Source organism: Lepidochelys kempii, chromosome 3, assembly GCF_965140265.1.
Source record: "Lepidochelys kempii isolate rLepKem1 chromosome 3, rLepKem1.hap2, whole genome shotgun sequence".
Taxonomy (NCBI): Eukaryota; Metazoa; Chordata; order Testudines; family Cheloniidae; genus Lepidochelys; species Lepidochelys kempii.
Genome location: NC_133258.1, coordinates 118,732,297 through 118,758,424, shown reverse-complemented (window position 1 = coordinate 118,758,424; position 26,128 = coordinate 118,732,297). Strand labels below are relative to the sequence as shown.

The window sequence follows — 26,128 nt, the reverse complement described above, 5'->3', positions numbered from 1 at the left end:
CCTAACTGCTACACCTGCACCACTCTAGCGCTTCAGTGAAGACACTATGTACACCAATGGAAGGGGACATATTTCACCTCCCTAAGAAGCGGTATCTAGGTTTTCAAGAGAATTCTCCTGTCAACCTATCACTCTCTACACCAAGGATTAGGCTGGTTTAATGGCATCACTTGGGGTGTAGGTTTTCACACCCTGAGTAATGCAGTTATACTAAACTAATTTCCTAGTGTAGACAGCACTTTTTATTTTACCACAATGGCTTAGTGAGTGAGGACTTCAGAAACTGGCCCTATGCAATTAGCCCTTAAAATAGTATAGTTTTTCTTATATCTCCTATGAGAACCTATCTGTGTATTTTGGGTAGGAGAGAATCACCAATAGACATGTTGGCTTACATGTGCCTACTGAGCATACAGAGTCACCGTTTTTCAGAAGGATTTTTAGTGTGCATTTTTAACACAAACTATACATCTACTGAATATCTATTTTCACAATAACATGGATAGGCTCTAAACAGTAGCAGTTTCTATAAAGTGAGAGATTCTTCTTAACACATGAGGTAAATTATCTAAGTACAGAGGGGTGGGATAAGATTGGAATTTCAGCCTGACATTGAAATTTCCTCTGTGGGTTTACAGCAGACTCAGTATTTTATACTTTTTGGTTCTATCTAGTATTCCAACCACTGCAACATACCACGCAAAATTGTACACCACAGTGTACCATTCAACAGAATATGTCGGCCAATTTGAATTTTTATATATATACACACATATGTACGTACAATGCTCCATTAGCTTCCCCTTGCCCACTGTATCAAGTTTAAACTTCTAGTTTTCACCTTCAACACCCAGGCTACAGGCAGAATCTCATTGTATCATGCTCCCCTTAGTCCCCTTCACTCTGTCAGTGATGACAGCTTCATTGCCCCCTTAATTTCCTTCTCCCACTCCTGTCTTCATTCATTCTTCCATGCTGCTCCTGATCCAGGGAATGACCTCCCAATCCCATCATGCTTTCAAATCCCTCCTTAAAGACCCCTTTCTGCAAGGTGAACTATAGAAAAAATATATTTAAAAACCAAAAAAGCTTTATCTAAAGTAACTCCTTCCTTTGCGCTCTTTTGTGCTCTTTGGAGCATTGTCTTGATATCTTTGTCCTGCACAGCAACAAGCACACTATCACAACTTCACAAACAATACATACATACATTTACAATACGTAAAGTTGTTGCTTGTAAGCATACATTATGTACTACAGCAAACAAACCATTCAGCCATTATGGAACCTAGTTCTACAAGAGCAATTAGTTTTTTCCTCTCTAAACAGCAATTGGAACATTTCTTAAAACATAGCAGTGAAATATTGAATTTTTGAAATACATAAGTATTCTAGCTCTCTCTCTTTCATAGGCATGTTTTCTAAAAAAAGAAAAGGAGTACTTGTGGCACCTTAGAGACTAACACATTTATTTGAGCATAAGCTTTCGTGAGCTACAGCTCACTTCAGCGGTTGCATCCAATGAAGTGAGTCGTAGCTCACGAAAGCTTTTGCTCAAATAAATCTGTTAGTCTCTAAGGTGGCACAAGTACTCCTTTTCTTTTTGGGAATACAGACTAACACGGCTGCTAATCTGAAACCTGTCATTATGATTTTCTAAGGTATCACTGTATCAATGGACAGCCTTTACACAAGGATTAAAGATATAACTCCTCTAGACTACAGATTATATTGTTTACATCATAATGTAACCAGCATGTCTGCCATGATACTCAAGACATAACCATGAGTGAGTTCACAAGGGCTTCAAATAGGATATTCAGATAGGTCAGGATACAGAAAAATGCAGCAAGTGGGATGGAAAGAGAAAGACACACTTGCAAAAACTCCACCTACCTATAAATACAGTGCTGAGTTTTGTTTGTCAAATTCCAATATTACCTAAGGCGGTTTTCACTACAGTAGCCACTGGACTTCCAGCTTTCTGCTTGAGGTAGTATAGCAGATATCGTAGTAAAACCATGCAATTAATAGTTGAACAGTCTAATATTTCTTATAATTGACAAATACTGGCTCTTGCATACTGAACTCATAATACTGGACAGTTTTAAACATCAAAACAATATGAAAATCATATCAAAACAATCTCTGATTTTGGTCACTCATTAAATAAAGAGAAAACAATCAAAATAAAGAATTTTTATTTTTTTAAATCTAGTAGAATTAACTGTTCATAAGGAAAATTTAATTTAAGAAGCTAAGGAACTGGCTTGCTAATGCAACTCATCCCAATGCAACTCTACCCCAATAAAATTCTCCATCCAAATCCCAATTCAGAAGATAAATACAAAATCCTTGTTTTACAAGAACCACCTCATAACAATTGAGCAATGCAGTAAGGAAAACTGCAGAACTGTAGAAGGTCATTTTTGCAATAGGGATGTACTATTAATATTATTAAACCATCGTTTTAGTATTGTTGTTTTTTCATCTTTGAAGTTCACCGTGCCATGCCAGCAATAATTTAGAAAAAGGTTCTCTAACGTCACACAGAGCTAAGCCACTGCACACCTGAGTCAAGTCAGAAAACGGCAAGCTGAAAATCCTAAATCATTCCTGCCCACCTAAAAAAGGTTTTCACGTTGCTTTTAGCAATCTGAATTTTTCAAGCAGTACACCCTACTTTTACTATCTTATCCTGAAGTGCGTGTAAATAGACAATGAGAAGAAGTACATGTATGTTTCTGTCACTTATAAGTATTTTGTTCTGTTAGGTTTCTTTTAAACAAAGCGAACTATGCCAGTTGAAAAAAAAATTCCTAAATCCTAAGATTAATGGGAAACTGCTTTCTGTAACAAGGTGCGGTGTTTTGCCTCAGTGAGCAGCTCTGGACACATCAATTATGCAATTGAGTACAATTTACAGAAGAAAAAAAAAAAAACTGGTCTAACCTGCTCTACTCCAGACAGGGAAGAATATAATAGAATGTGGCCTACTTTGCAAACACTCCCTCCACCCAACCACACAAAACATAGACTACTTGCCTCAACACTTATTTAAAAATTCCAGGTATTTAAAAAGCAAACATTATTCTCCAATTGTAGAATGGGTTCAATATAAATATGATACTCACCAAGAGCACAAAAAAAATCACCATGAATCAAATGTAAATCAAATGGACCACACAGAATTGTAACTGACCCACAGTAAAATCGGTAAACTGCATTGCTTATATTTTAACAGCCTGTAGTTCAGCTACAAATAAGGGAGGGCACTATTAACAGAACACTAAATGTAAACAACTAGTTTGGAAACAAGAGACTATAAAATATATGAGATCCCACAGACTACAAATGTTGTACAGAGGCAAATGACAATAAAAGCAGTGAGTATGTGTATATGTTTTCTTTTGTCATAACTCTTTTATGATTGGATTGTGGTGGCCTACATGTGTCCAATTCACACTGGACAGATGTCTCCATCACAAAAAACAGTATCACACGTTGCACCTTTCCAGTGTCTCAGCAGAGAGCTGAACTTCCTTCTCACCCTTGAGATGTTCTATTCAAGTCAGGATTGAGGCACATCAGTATAGCAATGTGGGGAAGAATAAACTGCTCTCTTTCATGCTACTGTTATATGGATAAAAGATTTCAGTAGCCTGTGCTGTTCACCTGGCAATTTTTACCAGCACTAAAAATTAAATATAAACAAAACCACTTATAAAACAACCAGAAAAGAAAAAACTGTCTTGAACTGAAGACACAACAGGTATTTTATTTATGAAAACTACATGCCAAATTCTGTCCCCAAATAATCTCATATGATATACCCTTTAAAGTCAGTGGGAGTTGTACACGTGTATCGGAGAGCAGAATTTGGTACTATGTTTATGTTAAAGTAAACAGCACATTCTACAATATCAGAGGTGGAGATAGGTAGTGTATATTTGCTTGTTTATACATGGGCATATTTCTTCTATTGAGCGTGGATGTGTAACGGAGATACAGCATGGCCTAAGGAATTAAGGAAAAGGCTGGTAGTTTAGGACTGTTTAGTGCTAATACCATCTCTGTGAATGACTCCCTCCATGGCACTAGGCAAATCACTTTGAAGGGAATTTTCAAAAATGTTGAGATGGGCATGCAGTTGCTCAGCTTTGCCCAGACTGGTTTTCTGTTAAGGTTTTCAAAGCTTATTATGAGCAGAGCTGTGTTTTTAAAAATATAAACTACCATTTATCCATGAAGATTTTGTGCTAGAGCTAGGCAGTCACTGATAACTGCTGTCCAGTCTGGGCTAGGATCAAATGATCAAGCATTTCAGACCTCACACAGAGCATAAGGACTATACATAGAATCATGGGCAGCTAAGGCAACAACCACCTGCTTTGGTAGGCGGTCTCTTAGGGCAAAGAAAAGTAGGATGCCCAACTGTGCCATTCGAGAATGGCTATGCTCTGCCCGGACTTGCTGAACCCTCACTCAAAAGGACATCATGGTTCCTCTCTGAACTCCCACCTAACCATTTTTGGGACCGTCACCCAGAAGCATAATATGGTGAACACCAACAAGTTTTGATTACAAAGATCGAGGAGGGAAGAACCAACTCTCAGTGTCCTGTTTTTTCAGGCTGTATTAACACCTTTGTTGTGTTCTGTTGTTCTCATATTCTGTACAGCTTCTTGCTGTTCTGTAGAGAGCCTTATTTTTTCTCCTTTTTGATCCAGCCCAGCCAGTTTCCCCATCTTCCCTATCTTCTGGTGGAGCTCTGTGCGGCTCTAAAATCATCTGGTAGGAAAGGGACAACTATTGAGTGATAGAGGACTACAAGGAGGTAGTGCACTTCCTCAGAGCTGATTTGGGTGGGGACTGAGAAGAGGGCGAATATTTTTTCTGCATCGATGTCTCTGCTCTGTCTTACCTCTTCCATACGCCACATGGTTGGAGATGCTTCTCTTAACATGCAGCATACCCTAGATTACAATCAGTGTTTTCTTGAGAGGAAAGCCTATATAACAAAATCCTGGAATTTAGCAAAAATAAAAAATAAAGCAATTGCTTTCAGTTATCCCAGTGTCCTGAGAGCGTGCTTAGGGAAACTGAGCTGGAGAGAGGGCTAAACTGAGACCACACAATATCTTTGCTCATGCGTTCTTGAGCCTGTCCTGAATAATGTGGAAAGGTTGGGAGTGATGGAGAGCAGGCCCAGCCAGAGATGCGTCAACTTTCCGCTTTGTGGTTAGTCACAGCTATCTCAGAAATACTTTGTGCATCTTTTGGGGCCTCTGAGCAGTTTTGAAAATCTCACAAGAGCCCCCTACAATCAAACCTCATCCCATTCCCCACTCTTAGGGCAAGGACCTTCAGGGAACTGTACTGATACTAAAATGTGGTGTTGAAAATGCTGTAAGTGCTCAGAGGGGCAAAAAAATCCTTTAAGCGACCACAATGGTCATTTTCAGTCATGCACACTTTTGAACATTTTGGTCTTAATCTGTCTCAGTTTCCCCATCTGTAAAATTAGGATGATAGTTCTCACTTACCTAACCCATAAGAAAATTTGAGGATTATTTGGACAGTGTTTTGAAAATATAAAGTGCTAAGTACTGTTATTATTGGAGATTTTTTCCAACTACAGTTTAGAAAACGAAAGAAAACATATATTTATGTCCACTAATTCAAGGCAGGCAACTTACCTGGGCACGAAAGTCTTAGTGATATAATTATTGCAACTATATAGAAAAATGTATGTATCTATAAACTTCATATTTGTCACATCTCAAGGACTCAGATAAAATTACTAATTTAGTATAAGTATAATCCAGATTCTATCCTCAGTCAGACCTGTGTATCTCTACTGAAATCAAGGAAGGGTAATATGACCATCGATCAATTCTAAATTAGACTGAGCCCACCAGTCCATTTCACAACCCCCAGATTCCCCAAAAAATCACTGTTTACAAACATGTAACCGGGAACACATTTCCCCATATTTTTCTACATATAAACACACACACATGCACACATCAAGTGTCAACATATCAAGACAGAGTTGATTCAGACACTGAAAAAAATCCTCTTCTAACAAGGATTAATTGGCTTTAAAGCAAATTTCACTGTGCTTTGAAAATGCAAGAGTTACTAGTAACCAGCAGATGGCAGAAGCAGAGGCTGCTTAGAGGCCTCAACAAAAGAAAGCTGTCTTATGCAAGACAGAATTATTAACAGCTACTTTTTCTTCTTCTTACATTGCTCTTTTCTGCCTGCTTTCCAGTAAATAATTACTTTTTTTGCCCATCAAATTACTACACTTTTTAAAATCTTGATGATACATTTATAATATTCTCAAATGTCATTCCTGCTCCGTCTCATATCTCTGGACTTCTCTACTGTGAATGTTGCTACACATATCTTTCTGGATCCTCCACTCATGATAGGAAAAATTCATAGCTGACCGCTGAAAATACTCTCCTCGGTATCCCATGCATCAGATCAGATAGCTGCAGTGTAAGATCCACTGTCCACCTAAATTCCCCCCAGGGAGTTGAACTCGTGGTATCTGAGACTACAAGAGGGAATGTGCATGCTGTGCTACTGCAGTAACACAGCATTTGCAGGGCGGAGGAGGAAGAAGGAAACTACATAAACTGGAGTAAAAAAGCATACTGGGGTGAAAAAGTAACGGTCCCCTCTTAGTGCAATGGTCTAACAGATTAGCTTATACACTTCACTTGGCTCTTGCAAAACTGGGTATGCTATGTCAAAAAATGAGAGCATTAAAAAAATCTGCATGCTAGCAGCATATTTAAAAAGAGTTACATATAGTATCTCTTAATCCTTGCAGTTACAAAATTATGAAGATGAGGTCATCCGTTCATGCTATGTCACTAAACCAGGGGTCAGCAACCTTTGAGACGTGGCGTGCCAAGTCTCCATTAGTTTAAGGCTTTGTGTGCCAGAAATAAATTTTACATTTACAGGGGCCCCCTGACGAAACCCCGGACTGGCAGCGGGCTAAGTGGCTCAGCCCGCTGCCAGTCTGGGGTTCTGTCCACCGGCTGCTGCCAGCCGGGGTCCCGGTCGCTGGCCCCGCTCAGACCGCTGCCAGCCCGGGGTTCTATCCATCCAGGCCGGCAGCGGGCTGAGTGGGGCTGGCGGCTCGGACCCTGGCTGGCAGCAGAGTGCCACTAAAAATCAGCTCACGTCCCGCCTTTGGCACACGTGCCGCAGGTTGCTGACCCTTGCACTAAACCATAAGATTGGTTGGTTCCATCACCAACGCCGAAAGCTCCACTGCACTGACACAACTCATCAGAAAGGTCAGCCTTGTTACAATTCTGTAACAGAACTGTCTCTCTATTCTGCTGAACTCTAGATCAAAGGCAAACATCTTCTATGTTTTTCTTCTAATGGAGAAAATGTAAAATCAGTTCCACGATGAATGTGTTCATTGGAAATAAAACAGCTCCATCTCCCAAAAGGCAACAATACATCCCCCGCCCCCGAGCTGAACAGGTGGAGCTACCTCCTACTTCACAGCCACTTGGGAGGCAGTTGTATAGCTCTACCTCTGAACATTAGGAAACATTCCACTTCCAAAAAGAAAAGGAGGACTTGTGGCACCTTAGAGACTAACCGATTTCTTTGAGCATAAGCTTTCCTGAGCTACACTGCTCACTTCATGCATCTGAAGAAGTGAGCTGTAGCTCACGAAAGCTTATGCTGAAATAAATTGGTTAGTCTCTAAGGTGCCACAAGTCCTCCTTTTCTTTTTGTGAATACAGACTAACACGGCTGCTACTCTGAAACATTCCACTTACAGAGTCTGACAGGCTCTCTTTTCTTACCTGGTTGTTCTTTTTAAATGACACCTGCAAATCACTAATCCAGTTACCATTTATTTCATATGTCAAATTATAATCCTAATTTAATTTCATACAAAACAACATAATAGGAATGATTAAGCCAATTACATCACAACACCTCTTAAAACTACTCACAATGGCAGGATTAGAGCTCAAAACCCAAAGCAGAGAGCCCCAGTTCTTGAGGGAGCTCCCCCACTGTACAAGCGTAGGTGTCTCTTTTCCTGTTGCACAAAGTTGCATGCCTCCTGACATGTGCCGGACTGTCATTAACAAATTTATTTAAATTAATGCTGCATCTCAGCATTAGCTAGAGTAGGCAGGCTGCGTGGCTGCCTCTACAAATAGTACTAATGGCACTTCGCAGGCTGAGACATGTGAAAAAGGTGATCTCACCCTTCTCCTCTAAGACACTGATTACATAGTCTTTTACTCTATATTATTTGGGTCAGGTAGCTGTAGATATTGAAGGCTCCAGTGAGACAGAAGGAAAGAAGAGAGCAGGAACTGAGTGAAGGTAGGGTCTTCTAAAGCAGGAGTATCAAATTCATTTTAGGGAGGGGGCTGAATTCCATTTTTAACTATGGTCAGTGAGCCACGTTAGAAATTACCCACAATCCACAGCAGAACTCTCACTGATATCAATTGGAGGTTTGTACAAAGATGAAAGGTAGGATACGGCCTTTACGTAGTAAGTAAGTAACTTTTGAAACTAAGATTTTGGATGTCCTATTGAAAATTTGGTATCTAAATCCCATCCCTTAGGAGGCTTTGAAAATCTCAGCCTTAGTTGTTATTATTTGGTCACTATCTTACTGTCAAATTTAGCATCATTCAATATAGCTATCTTTTAGGACTACCGCTATTTCTGTCCTCTATTTCTATTCCTTCCCCTCCCTCCTCTGTCTGTGCTCCCCATTTCCTGTCTTTGTATCTATCTGACTTTTTTCCCTTTGCTATTCCTTTCCTGCAGCAACTTCCAATTTCATTCCTGGTGGTCCTTATTTCTACCTGCTGAAATGCATTTCCCCATCATATCTACTAAAATCCTGAGAAATGCAATATTTTCTGCTGGTATTTAAAGTGCTGTCATTAGAGTTCAACAAGATGAATGGAAGAGGGGGAGCAAACACCTCTTAGAGGTGTTGTTTTGAGCTGTCTGTAGACAGGCAGCTATCACTGTATCAGTTTACTCACTCCACATTTGAAAGCTTTTCTTGGCAACTATGAAAAACATAGGGGGTTTCTTTGTTTAATAAATGAAAGTTTAGATTCTACCAAATTTGAATGTACTGTACAGTACATAGCACGCACAGTATACGGCATGTAGACTGGGTGTGTGACACCATCATTCTAAGCCTTGAAGCCATTCTCATGAAGGCCTCTCTCGACAATAATAATTCTCTGACTCATGCACCCTGAAGGGGCCAGAGCATCTGTGGACACATCCTCTCAGCAGGCTCCTTTATTGAGGCTCCCAAGCCCTAGTTGCAACCTAAAGCTACCATAAGAGAGAAAAGTGAAGAGGATAATGACTACCCTCCTTTGGGAATAGTTTAAATAGCACCCTAACCCCCCCCCCCCCCCGTGAATAGGAAGCCAGGATAGTGGAGGGAGGGGTACCCTTTTGTACCTTTTTAATAGGCAGCAGGTTTAAAAGAAACAAATGGAAGTATTTCTTCATACAGTGTACACTCAACCTATTGCCAGGGGATGTTGTGAAGGCCAAAACTATAACAGGGTTCAAAAAAGAATTAGATAAGTTCATGGAGGATGGGTCCATCAAGGACTGTTAGCCAGGATGGCAAGGATGCAGCCCCTTGCTCTGAGTGTCCCTAACTTCTGTCTGCCAGAAGCTGGGAGTGGATGACAGGGGGATGATCACTCAATGACTGCCCCTTCTCTTCATTCCCCCTGAAGCACCTGGTATTGGCCACTGTTGGAAGACAGATCCTGGGCTCGATAGACCATTGGTCTGACCCTGTAAGGCTGTTCTTATATGCCAGCCATGGTCAAACTGTCCCAGAACACCTACAGAATAAATGGTCATGTGTTGCTGACCCATTGTTTTCCCACTCTCTCCTAGTACATGAACATGCGCACACACAAATGTCATGCTAAATCCTGAAATACTAAAGTTAATCAAAAGCTATCCCAATTTGATGTAAAGAAGAAACTAAACTAAACCACATACCACTCCTACAAGTTCAGAAGCTGCAGTTGAATTACGTTGAGTTATTTCCTCCATTCTACAAAACTGCTGGCACGTACAGCTGATTGTTTTTGTTTTCTACCAGCGACTCAGAGGAGAGGTTTAAAGAGCTTGTTATAAAGCTTGGGGTCTCTTTCCATCTAACCAGCAAACCTCAACTATTTTGAAAAAAAAAAGAAAGGGGTTCTCCCATTGGCATAGCTAATCCACCTCCCCGAGAGGAAGGAACTAGGTCGATGGAAGAATTCTAGTGTCGACCTAGCGCAGTCTACACAGGCTAGGTCAGCTTAACTTTGTCGCTCAGGAGTGTGGACTTTTCATACCCCCAAGTGACGTAGCTGGTTCGACCCAACTTTTTAGTGTAGACCAGGCCTCAGAACCAAAAGAAAGAAAATATTTTCCTAGACCCTTCCATTAAAATTAACCCTAGTGAAAAAACTTTTGATCCTAAAAGGGAAGAGTTCACAGAACTAGAGCAGAGCAAAAAAAGTATACTAAAGGCAAAGTGATACTAAAGGCATCAGTCCAACAGTGCTTTCAATGTGCAAATCTCCCATTTACTTTAATGGGACTTAACACACATCCAATCACAACTATATGGGAAAAAATGCTCTCTGCCCACCAAAAAAGGCTCTTTTAAAAAATGTGCTAAAGCAATTCAGTTAGATATGTAATAATAAAATATTTAAGACAAAATCTGGAAAGTTTATAACTTAATAAGTTGTTCCTTTGCCTCTCTGGAATTTGTTGATAATGTGGACCAATAGTTTTCTTTTAATTAATCATCTCTTTTTTTGGAAATTTATAGATGTCAACTATTTTTTTCAAAACCATGTGCGGATTTTACACAAAATTATCCTGAAGATTTCTAAAACATACCTAGCATCATCAAAGACCCAAATGTTTTATGGTTTGGGGATGGCGGCGGGGGAGAAATCTACCAACTAACAATGGTCTTGCTACACCAGGGAAGGCCAAACTGAGCCTGAGAAGGAGCCAGAATTTACCAATGTACTAAGAGCCAAAGAGCCACAGTAATACGTCAGCAACCCCACATCAGCTCCCACCACCGCCCCACCGCTCCCAGCGCCTCCCACCCACCAGCACCCTTGCCGATCAGCGCTTCCCCCTCCCACCCCGCACCTCCCAATCAGCTCTGGAGGCTCCATGCAGGAGGCTCTGGGAGAAAGGGGGAGGAGCGAGTGCATGGCAGGCTCAGGGGAGGGAGTGGAGAGGGGTGGAGTTGGGGCAGGGCCTGTGGCAGAGCCAGGGGTTGAGCAGTGAGCAGCCCCCGGCACACTGGAAAGTTGGCGCCTGTAGCTCCAGCCCCGGAGTTGGTTCCTATACAAGAAGCCGCATATTAACTTCTGAAGAGCCGCATGTGGCTCCAAAGCCACAAGTTGGCCACCCCTGCACTAGGCCTTCACCTGACAGAGCACAAATGTTGTAAAGAAACAGTGTTTTGTTAATTCCCCCAGTATGTGTTTTCTTGGGAAAGTTACACATTTCTAAACATTACCAGGTTATGTGTTTACTAAATGGAATACATAGCCAGAATTTAAAACAAAAGCATATTACTAGGAACTCTTTCTTTTAGTAATTTAGTTTTCTCTTTTTTATTCCAACAAATCTAAAGGAAATACAGCTATAAAAGCCTTTCAATAACAGTAAGACCAACAGACAAACTTTCAGCTACAGGTGCAATGGATGAACCCACACAAAAATACACCAGCACCCACTTCATCCGCATACACTTATACATGTGAAAGCCTGTTGGTGCCTCCAAATGTGAAGCACTTATTGTATCTGCAGTTGAAAATCCATCCCCTAGAAAGCCCGATTTAAACCTATAAGGAAATGCAGCCTAAAAATTGGTAATCCCAGCTGATACCATCATGCAAGCTCTGATTTTAAGCCTTTTCATCCAAGTCATCCTCTATCTGCGAATTAGTCAAATCCACAGAAACTGTTTTTCATAACATTAGAGTTACTTTTATTTGCTATTCAGAATCATTGTTGGGAATCTTGAATCTGAAATTGTTTCTCCTCACAAACTGTGCTTATTCTCATTGACTATGGGCACACACACAGGTTTGTTAGCATAGTGTTGCTCGTTAGCACTGGTCTGCGGGACATTTATTTTGCATTCAGACAAAAGGAAGGGGAAGCACTTAGTTTTAAGGGAAAAGAAAAGAGTTATGTAGACTGTGGAAACAGGTGTAAGAAAAAATGTTAAGCCAATTAGCCAAATGTTGGATTCACTAAACTTGAGCGTATCTGTTTTATTCTCTCTCTCTCTTTGTGTGTATAAATGAATAGCCCTTGGTATTTTATATAGATATAAATACCAAGGGCTATTCATCTCCCAAACACACACACACACACACATACATACATAAAAGATAGCCCATGGTATTCCTTCTCTAGACATGGACATTCTATTAGTAAAGCTACTTTCTGAAGGAAGGGGGAAAAAAAGCCTCTTGGGCTTATAAAATCTTATAGAAAGACCCCACTCATGTCTCTAGTAGGTGATACTAGAAGCGACAGTTGTATGGATTCAGACTTATAAAATCCAAAAGATTATGAGAAATCGTTAAAATTACTGATGTAAAAAGGAGCTTCAAACTGTGATCTCTATGAAGTTGATTTTAAGACTGAAACCAACCTGCAAGTTAGGCCATAAAACAATAGCATAGCCTTTTCCACAGTGGGTTAGGCTGTGAGAGCTATTGCTACAGTAATCTTCAGTAATACTTCTGTTTACCCAGCTAGTATGAAGGATTATGGAGATGAGTTCACAAGAGTTGACCCTCCAGGTTTATTAAATATTCAATGAATATTCTGTATGCATGCTGAGTATTAAATAAAAAATGGAAAATGCTGCTGACTACCAGATGTTAAATACTTCAAATAATACTGGAGTAGCACTATTTATTTTTTAATAATTTTATCAGCTATCACAACACAAAAACATGCAACAAAGATATAACCATAAGTCATATTATCATAAACGTTTAGATGCTTTTAAAGTGTTAAAATTTAGGATTTCTTTGTTGTTGTTGGGCTAATTTTGTTTATGGTATTCCTTATAAACTTGCAGAAGTTATTTCATCTTCTCTTGATTGTTTCACTTTCGTAGTAATATCACTGCTATTTTCTCACCTGCAGTGGTATCACAGCATGTGGGCTTTCAGCAGCAGGGGACTCTTCATTGTCATGATTTACCCTAATGTTCCTACAATCTCTTCCCCCTCCCTTATCTATTCTCTCTTCTCAGCTAGCTGGCTATAGCCTACACACAATCTGCCTTGCCTAAAATCATCTGCTACTAGCATTCAATTAAGAACTGTGATCAACACCATAAGGTACATCGACCAATAAGCGCTAGGATGCACCCCAACCAGTTTGCAGAATAGCTCTGGAGTGTTCTCTGGAACATGTATGCAGTATGCCATGGATACACTTACAATTGAACACAGCTGCTGAATAAACTGCTTTCTGCTTGGGGTGCATTGTGAATAAGGGCCATGAACAAATGAGTTAACCAACAGATTGCAAATCAGATAATGGCTACCAGTACTTAATTGTTAAGACTTGTGAGTTGCAAATTTATGGAACATGAACAAATCCAGCATTCAGTCAACTGCAATTTTAAAAGTCACTAGAACACTACCTTTTGCTTTTTCTCCTTGGCTCCCCTAAATAAAATTTCCCTGAGTAAACAAAAGGAAATAATACCACCAAACAGCCCCACGTTACATCCTCAGAGTTTCAGGACTACGGGATAGTTGTTCAACTGGTGGATCTGAATCACAGAACTCCCAAATTTCAGGTAGGAAATTACCCTCTTCTGTGACATCGGATCCACCAGTCTAAATTGATGGGACCTATATAACAAAACTGCATCAAACTACACACCTTCAGTCCAAATGCAGCATCCTCCGAGGCCAAGACTTCAACCTGAAATTATAAGGAGAAAGATCATTTCAAATTTAGCCACCTATCAGAAACCTTCCCTGAGCACAGCACCAGAATCCAGGCCAAACAAATATCCTGGAAGTGGGGGCCCTTGTGTAGTCTACCACATGGAAACCTAGATAGGGAATTGGCCATGCCAAACTAACAACCAACCACAGAAATCCTCAGAGAAGAAAGAGGGAGCTCCGCAATCATTCTTTAAGACCTACACCTGACACAAAGAAGGTTACCTGCCTAAGCCATGCCAGGAGGGCAGACCACAATTTTTCAGTGCCACACACCTTACTGTAATACAGCTGGAACCATGTTTTCCCATGGATGTTGAGTCACAGGAAGAAGTTTCCTGTGAACATTCAGAATCACCCGGTAGGGTAATTATCTGACACAGCAGACCAGAATGATCTAAACTCCTACCCCCCTTCACTCCTCCACACTAGGACTAATACTCTTGCATCATCACGAAGTGGAAAAACTGCAGCTGGAAAGTAGGCAGTATAAAGTCTCACTTATAGACCCCTGTCCTGTCTTGGGCAGAGCAGATTCTTCTGAAACTCTGGAATTGAGAGAATAAGATCTCACCCGGCAAAGACTGTTTCTGCCTGACTGCAAAGTTTGGGAGCTCAAGGGACACAGGCTTGTTAAGGGCCAAAAGTGAAATTACTTATTGGTTGCCTTGCAGCTTACAGGTCTAGGAGTTGGTAACCTATTAATCTGGACTGAGAGAGCTGAGAGAATGGAAAAACAGGCACAGCATCTGATTTTCCATTGAAAATGTCGGCTTCTTGTAAATATTTCACATTTCAGCACTTCTACACTGAGAATCTCAAAGTGCTCTTATAAATTCTAATTAATTAAGCCCACAATACCCTTCTGAGGTTGGGAAGTGTCCTCATTCCATTTTACATATAGGGAAAGGAGGCACAGAAAGGTTAAGTGATTTGCCCATGGTCAGGCACCAAGTCAGTAGCAGAGCCAGGAACAGAACTCCGGATTCCTACCCTTAGTCCCTGCCTGCTTTAAACAGTAGAAAACACTTCCTTCCTTTGATTTACATTTTATTTTAAAATGCTAATAATGCATTATAATTTATACAACTAGTATAACTAGAACTAATGTATCTAATCTACAGTTTAACTTAAAAAGGGAAAGAAGGATTTCAAGCAAATCAAGAAAAGAAATGAATGGCAAGTTTCAGCCTCGAGCAAATTTTAATGCCTGAGTTATAAACCTCTGAAAAAGACATTTTATAATGGAAAGGCTGACAAACTAACAACAATGGCAGCACTTTAACATATTGGTGTCATGATCTAACAACATATAACCTCTATTCATTCTGTACATAAAAAAGGGAGAGGGCGCTCTAATGGACCCTAGGATGGAGAAGAGAGCATGCGCGATATACTCCTCAACCATAACCTGTCCAGCTGATTAAGGAACGGCACTGACAGGCTCCCAAATGGGATCCTGAGAGGGATGTGAAACAGACGGGAACAGAGTAAGAAAAATCTACATAAATAAAATCAATCTAATAATGATAATTGTGAGCACTTAATACTCAAAGGGCTTTATAAATACTAAATAATCAATTCTGGTGAGACTGCTAAATATCCATAGTACAGTTTGCAGAAACTGATACACAGAGTTAACTGACTGATGCCCAAGGCTACACAAGGACTAAGTATTAGATGCAGGATTAGAACTAAGCATCATGCTCAGACCCTTACAATGCCTATGGCTCTTCCCCAAAATGATATTTAAAGTATAACCCCTCTCTCTCTCCCCTTTCCCTTTAAGGGAAAAATAGAATGTTCTTGATGTCACAGTTTCAAAATATACATTTACAAAACATCGATTCCAGTTTCACTTTCCCCTACAAATCATGGAACCAAAGATGGCAACAAATTGTGACACCCCAAACAATAAAAGCAAGTTTAAAATGTTATACTGTACTTTCTCTTTACAAATGGAAATATTTACTATATAAAAATCTTACAAACACAGTTCAAAACCTCAGAATGTAGCTATCACACTGGTTGGAAATTCTAATTACAAACGTTACTGGAATAGCCCTGATAATGTCACTTCTATTTTTCCAGCAAGGATCAAAGAGGCACTGTCACGCTCTTAGATCTTAGACTTTTAAACCAATTCTGTGATATAATATTTTATTTCAACTTGAAGACAGTCCAATAAAGCATCAGTCTGAATTCTTTGTTAGTATTGCATTTTTAAAACTCATGTTATACTCTATTCGGTTTATTTTTCACCTCTTTGTACAAAGATTTATTTAGGATCTATCAGAGATGAGGGACTGCAGACACTGTAGGTGTAGGATAAATTCTGTATAATATTCAAGCAACATACAGAGTCATGTGAGATTTCCCCATACTTCTGTTCTGAAAAAGCATTACAGCCCAGCATGGGAGGAACCCCCCTCTAGTGGGGATGAGAGGGTACTTCAATCACCACACACATTGTTCAGGCAAAAAATTAGTGAGTTTCTCTCTCTAAGAACCAAGCAAAGGGCACCTCTGTTTGCAGCCTTCTAATATATCACCTGGTTTTCACTGAACAAAAAGTGGATAACTGGGTTCATTATTACCTCAAGGCAACTAGGCATTAATTAATAGTTATTTGTGAGAGTTAACCATTTGTAATTCTACTTGATTGTTCTGGTTATTTACAGATTTTAACATATTACCTTTCTATTTTTAAAGAAAGGGAAAAGCTCACTGTGAATAACTGAGTACCCCATTGAAAAAAAGCAGACTTGGTTCTCAAATGCACCACTGTTGGTTTCATGTGTCTTTAATAGTATCTCCCCTGCAGGCGTTCCACTGAATCCTTGCTGAATACCCAGTCCACCTCATTTTGCCTTTGTTTTTTCACTCCTCATAGTGCAAAATAGTCTAAGGTAACTATATCATCCATATTACAAATAAATTACAAATGAAAACACATATGCACACATGTATATATGTACACACAAACGCCATTCATTGTTCAACAGTGACTCTTCCAAATGATCTGAAGAGTTTCTAAGGCCTTGTCTACACTAACGAGGGGAGATCAAGCTAAGTTACTCAGCTTCAGCTACATGAATAATGTAGCTGAATTCAATGTACTTAGATCTACTTACCACAGCGTCCACACTACGCTATGTCGACAGGAGACGCTCTCCTGTCGACTCCCCTTGTGCTTCTCATTCAGGTGGAGTACAGGAGTCGACAGGAGAGCGATCTGTGGTCGATTTAGCGGGTCTTCATTAGATCCACTAAATCGACCACTGATACATCGATCGCCGTGCGTCGATCCCCTGGTAAGTGTAGACAAGCCCTAAGTCTCTCCTTATTTGATAGTGTGTGTGCGCGTATGAATAAACTATATTCTATAGCCAGATCAGATTAGATTAGCACTATTGCTCACATAGTGTTCTAAGTCATAACTGAAAAATACTGTAGTGTTGCTTATTTGTTGTTTGTTTGTTTTTTTTTAATTAAAGAAAGACTATTCAGAAACTCCTGAGGCCAGCCAGAGAAGTCCCTGTTGAACAATATGTGGCACTCCCACAAGTGGATGAGGGAGTAGCCCAGAAAACCCTTCCACCTCAGGGAGTGAGACTTAAATATTCATAAACCAGTTGGAGAACACTTCAATCTCTCTGGTCACTCGATCTCAGACCTAAAGGTCGCAATATTAAAACAAAAAGACTTCAAAAACAGACTCCAACGAGAGACTGCTGAATTGGAATTAATTTGCAAACTGGATAAAATTAACTTAGGCTTGAATAGAGACTGGGAATGGATGTGTCATTACACAAAGTAAAACTATTTCCCCATGTTTATTTCCCCCCTCCTTCCGCTCCTCGGACGTTCCTGTTAACTGCTGGAAATGGCCCACCTTGATTATTGCTACAAAAGGTTTTCTCCCCCCTCCCACTCTCCTGCTCTTAATAGCTAAGTGATCACTCTTAAGTGATCACTCTCCTTACAGTGTGTATGATAACACCCATTTTTCATGTTCTGTGTGTATATAAATCTCCTCACTGTATTTTCCACTGAATGCATCCGATGAAGTGAGCAGTAGCTCATGAAAGCTTATGCTCAAATAAATTGGTTAGGTGGCCAACTCTAAGGTGCCACTACTACTCCTTTTCTTTTTCAAAATATTCTTTTTGAGAATACAGACTAACACGGCTGCTACTCTGAAACCTTAAATATTTTTATTTTGCTTCTAAATAAGAGATTCATACAGTACATTCCAAACTCCAGAAACAATACTGCATCACAAACAACAAAAGACTTACTGTAAACTATGCAGAAAGAGTATATAATTTTCAGCTCCTGCTCAAAGAGCCAAGAGTTGTAACATACACCAAAATCATCAGGAGTAATGCTGAATACTACCTTTCCCAAGCAGACAGGGAAACAGTTAGATGATGTAAGCATATTATTACAACTTGGCCAAATCCTGTCCTTGCTCAGTTTACCCAACTCCTCTTGGGTTCAGTGGGTTCAGTATGTATGAGAAAATATGGGCTGAAAACTGAAGGGGGACAGAGGAATGTGGCACACTGGTAAGAAAAACCAACAACAACCAGCAACACTTTACATCTGGATTGTTATCCAGAGAAAGCAGTATGAAGATTCTGTAGCAAAATATTTAAGATGTAAAGACAAAATAACCTAGTCATACAAAAAAGATGGATTGTAGTGCTCCACTTCCTCTCACAGAGACCCAATATGAGCAACAATAGTCCCTTCCTCTTTCATTAAGACTCCCAAATAATATTCTGTTATTACTAATGCTTAGCAAGAGTATTTTATCTACAATTAACTACTCAGATGAAAACTTCTAATACATATAAACTGAACATCACTCTCAGACCAAGGGGTCTCCAAACTTTATCTGCTGGAGCGGCACAAGAAGGAGGTGGAAGGCTATGTCTATTTGCATAAAATGGAGCAGACTCCTGCCACTCTGATTAAGGTGAAGCACTCCATGCTGGCTCCTAAAGTTTTTATGGGCCACACAACAGAATTCTGTGGGCCAAATTTGCCCTGCAGGCTGCACATTGGCCATTTTTTCTTTCTATTATCATCTGTTGGACAACTGTGCCAGGGAACTTAGAAGATACTAATTGTTACCACTTGTGTACTTATTAAAAAGGCTGGCTTCTGGGACTTTTCAAATCAAAATAAAAGCAAAAATTAAAGAAACATTTTAATAATCACTTATTGTGGTGCTTTTGTCTTCAGTCTTTGTTGAGAAGTTCAATCAGATTAGAAAGGGGCTGCCTTCTCCTCTGGTTCCCCTCCATGATAACAATATCAGAACAAAAAGAAAAGGAGTACTTGTGGCACCTTAGAGACTAACCAATTTATTAGAGCATAAGCTTTCGTGAGCTACAGCTCACTTCATCAGATGCATATCGTGGAAACTGCAGCAGACTTTCAGAACAGGATAAGAAATATGCACAGTCTGTCCTGCATTACTGTCAGACTGTCTTCCCCTTTTTGAGGTCCATCTCATGTTTGGTGGGACCAAGCAAACTAAATGAAGCTGAGTAATATAATTTTGTGCGAGTTCTGGCCAATTAGAAGATGCTGGGTTTGCTGCTGATGGAGGGGATATAGTCTGGATTGATTATTTAGCATGGAAGGCCATGTTAAAGCAGGCGCTGCAAAGTAGCTATTACCATGTCTAGCTTCTCTTGAAAATCTCCCCTTCTCCGTTAAACATGAATGCTGCTGTGGTCATTCATACCTTTTATTTGTAATACCCCCTTACTTGAGCTTACCTTGAAATTGACCCAGAAATGTCAACTGTTTGCTTCTTGGTACAAGGACAGTGGATTAGTGAGTAACCTCCGCTCACTACCTTTTAGTGAGCCTTCAAGGATTTACCGATGGTATATAAAGCTCTTAATAATCTAGGCCTGAGATACTGGAGTGACCATCAACTACCATATACCCCACAAAGGCAGCTAAGATCACCTGGGATTTCCCTGCTCTCCATCCCAGGGTTTTAGTCGGATTGCCTTGGTCAATGCCTCCTTGGTTCAGGGAATGCCATCTATGGAACTCCCGTAGCCCCTTAAGTATGATGTCTCTCTGTAGCTGGATAGAAAGCTTGATGTAAGGGCTTTCCATTCAGGTCAGTACAGCTTTGATTTTGGCCTCCAGTTTTTCTAAGACCTTACTTTTGCCTATTTCTTTCTTATGTCGGAGCCATTTCCCCACCCCCAGGTCACGGGGTTCAACAATAATTAAAATTAGGGTTCTAATTTGTGCAGCACGACAGATGTTTAACAATAGATGCCCCCAAAATACTAAACTAAATAATAAAATTAACTTCTTTTAAAATAATACAATAGCTTTGTGTTCTTTTTGTGTTAAAAGGAATTGGAAATATTTTCAAGAAACCATGTAAGCCATGTCTGCATCTCACACTTGCTTATTAATTCTCCTCATTCTCCTTATTAGCATGTACAGACAACACAGCAGCTCAAGGACGCAGCTTGCTGAAACAGCTCTGTACTTGGTTAGCCAGAATTACAGAAAAAAACACGATGATGTCTCATATTGTTAAATGTTATTTAGTAGAATAGACCTGCCGAGTTCATATTTAAAAACAACTTTAAAATATCACAACAACTTTGGGAATCTAAAATTTACAGGAAAAAATGCACTCAGAGCTTTAATGATGTTCATAATACATGCTCTTGGACATGATTTTGACTAAACCACTGTTTTAGTCTCCCACTGCAAACATTTTGAAAATGCTAGGAACAAGGCCAATCCCTAAGAAGCAAAAAGAGATTAGACTCTGGATATTGACTAAGTAAAAGTGGTAACCATCAACCTGGTGGGATATCATAGCTATTGCAGAATAACATATAGTGGGAACAACCCAAAGAAAGGATAGAGAGTTTTAGGTTACAAAGCAATATGACAGTTCCCCAACCCCCAGAAGGACAGACAGACAGATCTATTTAGACCATTTATCAAGGTATAGCTACCAGGAATTTTGGCTAAACGGACGTTTGGGATTGCTTTTTGTTTCTGCCTAAGGTGAATAGCTCCAGTTCATTTTACTGGAAGATGAAATACAAGAAACATTATACATAAGCATGTTATTCTATTACTGTAACACACACACTGGGGTTCAAATTTTACTTCACTGCTTCCTGACTGGCTCTGTAGGAAGTCAGTCCTGTATGCACTATATAAACATATACAGAGACTTGTGGATTCTGATTAGTTTTTCACTTTGTTTCTCTTCATTTTGGGGGACAGAACCTCTCTCTGCTGGTGTAAATCGGTGTAACTCCCCTGAAGTCTGGCCTTTGGTATTTGTTCGGTGTTGTAGAGATCAAAATGACCGGTGTACTGAGCCAGAAACTAGAATAGCAGCTATTCTATTTACCTTACAAACATCCCTTATGAGGAGAGTGGAGAGCACTATAACTACAGGATCCAAGCCTTTCATACTCAGACATTCTGACACGTGGGTACTCTTTAAGAGCTGCTGTTTGACCCTGCCACACATACCGTGGCAATTACTTGATGAAAAGTCTTTACTTACCCTAGGTAGTGCACATATATTTTTTTCTTCTCCATTTATACTCATTATTCCTCTTGCTTGGCAGACACGGTGTTCTCCTCTTAATTCAGTGTCCCTGCACCTGTGTGTCCTAACAGCTAGTCTACTGAACTCTTCACACTGGGAATCTAGGGCCGATCAACCACATTTACAACACAAATATCCCCATGCCTCAAATGCACTTTTTTACAAACTTGGCAGCCTCTCATTTATTTGCACCCAATACAAAAGGGGGGGGGCTTTAATTGCTAAATATTCTCTCCCCCCCACTTTCCCATCCTTCATTACTTTTAATTATTGTATAGGCAACTCTTAAGAATGAAAGAGGCAAGACAATCCTAGCTAAAACTGTACTTCTCAAACAACTTAATAACCTAAACTTAAACACAGTCAGACAATTTGCAGCAAAACTTAAAGATAAATGACCAAGGACAAACCTGCATAGAAACACAAGCCTTAAATTTCAGCTTTATGCCATCCTGTCAGCAACTTTTTATGCCATTTTGTTTAATTGAGCAAATATACAACCAGCATCAAAAATGCTGAGTTATTTTGTGCTGAAGATATTGTAGGCATATTAGGCAGAGGTGGCAAACACAGAAAGGATCTGTCAAAGGTAACAGATGTATCAAGGGCATGAAGCACTGTGAAGAAGGCGTTAATTACTTATGCTGAGAAAGAAAAGGTGTTTCAAAAGCAGAAACTGTTTTCAAAAGATTCAACAAATCCCTATTGTGCTGGGGAGAAAAAGCTTCCTGCTTCTCAGACAACACTTAGTTAAATCTCATTATTTTGAGTATGAGAGCTTAAAAAAAATGTTTGAAGGAAGTTGTGTGTGTGTGTGTAGGGCATTCCTTCCTTCCTTCCCACCCTCCCTCCCTCATGAGAATATCGTTTATGAAACCTGCTTCACAGACATACTTTTAATTTCAGAACCTTTATCAAAAGGTATCTCTTAATCTCTTCAAATTATAAATGCCACTCTTTATTCCTTTTTTAAATTATATCATTTTGGAATGGGTACTTTTCATCCTTATGGATGGAAGGAGATTGAAGAGAAAAAGAAAGAGGGAGCATACCTGCCTTTTGGAAATTTAGGACAAACTCTAAAGTAGTTTCCCACGTTGCTATAAAAGCTATATTTTACTGTTAGTCCACCTCTGAAGAACCTCAGTGTTTCATGAGTAAACACCAATAACCAAAACTGGAGACAGAGAGAGAAATTTCCTATCAGAAGATCTGCCTTAAATAAGGCTTAATAATGTAAGAATTCTTTCTAAGATTACATAGGGCTCTGTTCACCCACAATCTAATTCTGATTCAGGAGACAAAACTGTCTCTTCATTATAGCATGCCATCTCTACCCTTCCCTCCTATCTCTTCCTCCCCACTCCTGTGGGATCCCTTAGGTCAGAAATTTCTAAAGCATGGTTGGTGGGGAGCTGACTGGTCATATTCTGCAGATTCTCCTCATTTTCAAAGGAGAGAAACTGACCAGACAGAGGAAGAGATGAAATGACATCCTCTGCTTTTGATCATCAACAATTTTGGTTGTTTTTTTTCCCAAAAAGGTCAATGTATGCATCGCTCTAATGACAGTTAAAACTATTAAACACATGCCTTATATTACATTTTAATGCAAGCAAGAGCTGTAGCTGCAGAGGGATGTTAGATGATCCCAAGTGGGAAGTGGTCTATGCAATTATGCAGAGAGACTTCACAGCATCTCTATTACAATATGGCCCATGCACTATGAAAAAATTAAAGACCCCTGTCATCCCTCCTTTCCTATATCAATATCATACCATACACAAAAAAAGGGCTACTAATGACAATATTTGGGAAACACAGCTGGGCATTACCCAGGATTGTCAGATGACAGTACAGGGGTGGAAGGGACAGTTTCCAAGACAAAATATCAATACATATGCTGCCAAATAGTCATAAAAGATACAGTAATTTTCCGCATGGTTAGACATACATGTGCTAGCTCTGCTTCAGCTAGTGCTTAAAAATAGAAGCGTAGCCACAACGGCACAGGCGGTGGCTCAGGCCAGCTGCCGGAGTACAATCCATACTTGGAATTACACCTCTTAGCTACAGTATAGGAGAAGCTTCTGAGTGATGTTCTGTATATCAAAACTTGAAAGGGTAAATTTGTGGAGTGCATCTTTGCTAAACTAAATTATTTTCCTTTGTTAATGGTTGGGCTTTTTCTTTTTGCCAGGGTACAAAGACCTCTGACTGGATTACTGCTCTAAAAAATTAGTCAGATGTCACAGCAGGCCAGTTTTTGACCCAGCTGATACCAGGATTTAAAGGTTTTGTGGGAGGGAACAAGTACACTGCTCGCTGCCATAGATCCTCCACACTTTGCCAGATGGCAGCACCAAGACAATCATAGATATGAAGGGGAAAAAAAGTCTCTGCAGCCCAATCAAACTTAGTGCTGAGTCACTGTCACCATAACCACCATGCAAGCCAGAGCCACTGTCACCATCTCCACCACACAAGCCACAGCCACCATCATCCCCATCACACATTTAACACTGGTAGTCAATTCAAATTCTAAACAGGCCCCCATCATGTTGAAAGTCTGGATAAAAAAATAAAGGAATAAGGAATAATTTGTGCCTTCATTTCACTCAACAATTCTTAATGGGAGTAAAATTAAAACAACAATACAAAAGTGGCCTCCAAAAATGTATATTCCCTGATTTACCACACAAAACTTAAATTTGCATATGCTAATCAGATAGATACTCAAATGCCTGATTTGATTACACTAATATGGGTTTTTACACACCAAGGTGGGAGTATGCAGTTCTGCAGGCCACACTTGAAAATTCAGCTTTAACAGTACATCCTTAAAAACAGGAAAATTCAGAGGCAAATTTTGCTATCAGTTATTTCAGTGGAGATATTCCTCACTTCTACCAGTGTGACTGAGTGCAGAATCTTGCCTACAGACTTCAGTGACACACTAAAATATGAAGATATCTGGAGTCCATAAAGCAAACAATCACTATAAAAATGTTTGTGGCATTTTTAATATTTGGATACCATCTTACAAAATGCAAATGCTCTTTTATTATAAAATTGAAATTTCTTTTCACAAATAGGAAAAGAATAATATTCCTGGAGACAAGGAAAGCTTGCTGTGATTCCACTGCCTTACAATTTCTCGTTCTTCATTGTGTTTTATTACTGTCTTTTGAGTTTTGTTCCAGATATATGGGGTACTTCTAGATAAATACAGGGTACACATTAGTATTTTTCTCAAGCTATGTGAACTTTAAAGTAACTCCTTCTTCATGTATTTTTATTATTCCAGGTCAGAGTAAATCGCAAAAAACCCCAAATAATCCACTAATCATTTACTGTCTCGTGTAATTTGTTTTTTACAAGTAGCATTACTTTATGTCTCTCTAAGCTCCCGCCAAAAATCTTAACAAGGCCTCAAGCAAATAAGAACTCCAGCAAGTACACTAGATAACATACAACCCCCAAATTCACATTCAGGCATGAGAACCTACACAAACTCAAACTAACGCTGTGGTGACTATTTCAGTAGAGATTTCTTCATCAGTTTTCATCATCTAATTTCCATGTGTGTGTAAAAGCATGCACACACATAATGCACACACACTTTGCACAGATAAAACATGTGTAGATAAAAATGTATGTGAGTTAAGATTCTTTCCATAACTTTTCTTTAGGGACCAAACCCCAGAACTGGCTCTGTTTTCTAATTAGGAAGGCAGCACCAATTATATGCAGTGGGCTGAGGACACGGGAGACAGCTTACACCATGAAGCTCGTTTTACATGGAATGTAAAGGAAGACTCAGAACAGCAATCTCAAAGGTGAAAGGCTAGAGCTTTAATCTTTAAACCACCCAGCCCTGGCAGATCCTTTCAACACTTTTGTGTTTTGTGGAGTCCATTTCATTTCTGCACACGTTTTCACAAAAGGTGTTTCTTTCAAATGAAGAATGTATGGTTAAACCTAAAAGGAATCCAGTTGTTGACAGTTTTTGCTGTAGTTCATTTGTTATGTCTTGCTAAGAGTTTACAAACAGATGTCCCAATGCATCTCCACTGGATATAATTTTAGTCTAGACAGGGGAAATCCAAGCTACTGCTGCCCAAACAACATAAACACAGGAAGATTTTAAATCAGTCATTTCATTAATAGGAACACATCTAATAATATAAGGGGAGGGTGTTTTGGAAGCAAGCCTACTTCAGAGCCTAAAACAGCCTAATTGCATGGTATTGTTCTTGTGCTAGGCAGGGCTATGGAACGATAAGTCTTACAAACCAGATTTTGGTGCTGTGGTGGATTACAATAAAATGAGCCTTGTTTCTCTAATATAAGTGGCTTTCAAGATCAGTGACAACTTTGCATTAAATGGTAAACAGACTAAAACGTCTTATGCAGCATAGGTATTCATCTCTGC

The 26,128-nt window shown here is 39.6% G+C and overlaps 1 protein-coding gene across 13 annotated transcripts in view; it reads right to left on the bottom strand.

The window, feature by feature from the left end:
* ARID1B (AT-rich interaction domain 1B) overlaps nucleotides 1-26,128 on the bottom strand; it is a 404,857-nt gene that overhangs the window by 180,875 nt on the left and 197,854 nt on the right. For 9 of the 13 annotated variants that reach the window (XM_073337737.1, XM_073337740.1, XM_073337738.1 and 6 more), the window contains one exon: nucleotides 14,002-14,043. The exons of the other annotated variants lie outside the window; for them this stretch is intronic. In XM_073337737.1, the coding sequence (XP_073193838.1) occupies nucleotides 14,002-14,043 (42 nt within the window). The remainder of the gene's footprint in view (nucleotides 1-14,001; nucleotides 14,044-26,128) is intronic. 13 annotated transcript variants of the gene reach the window in all.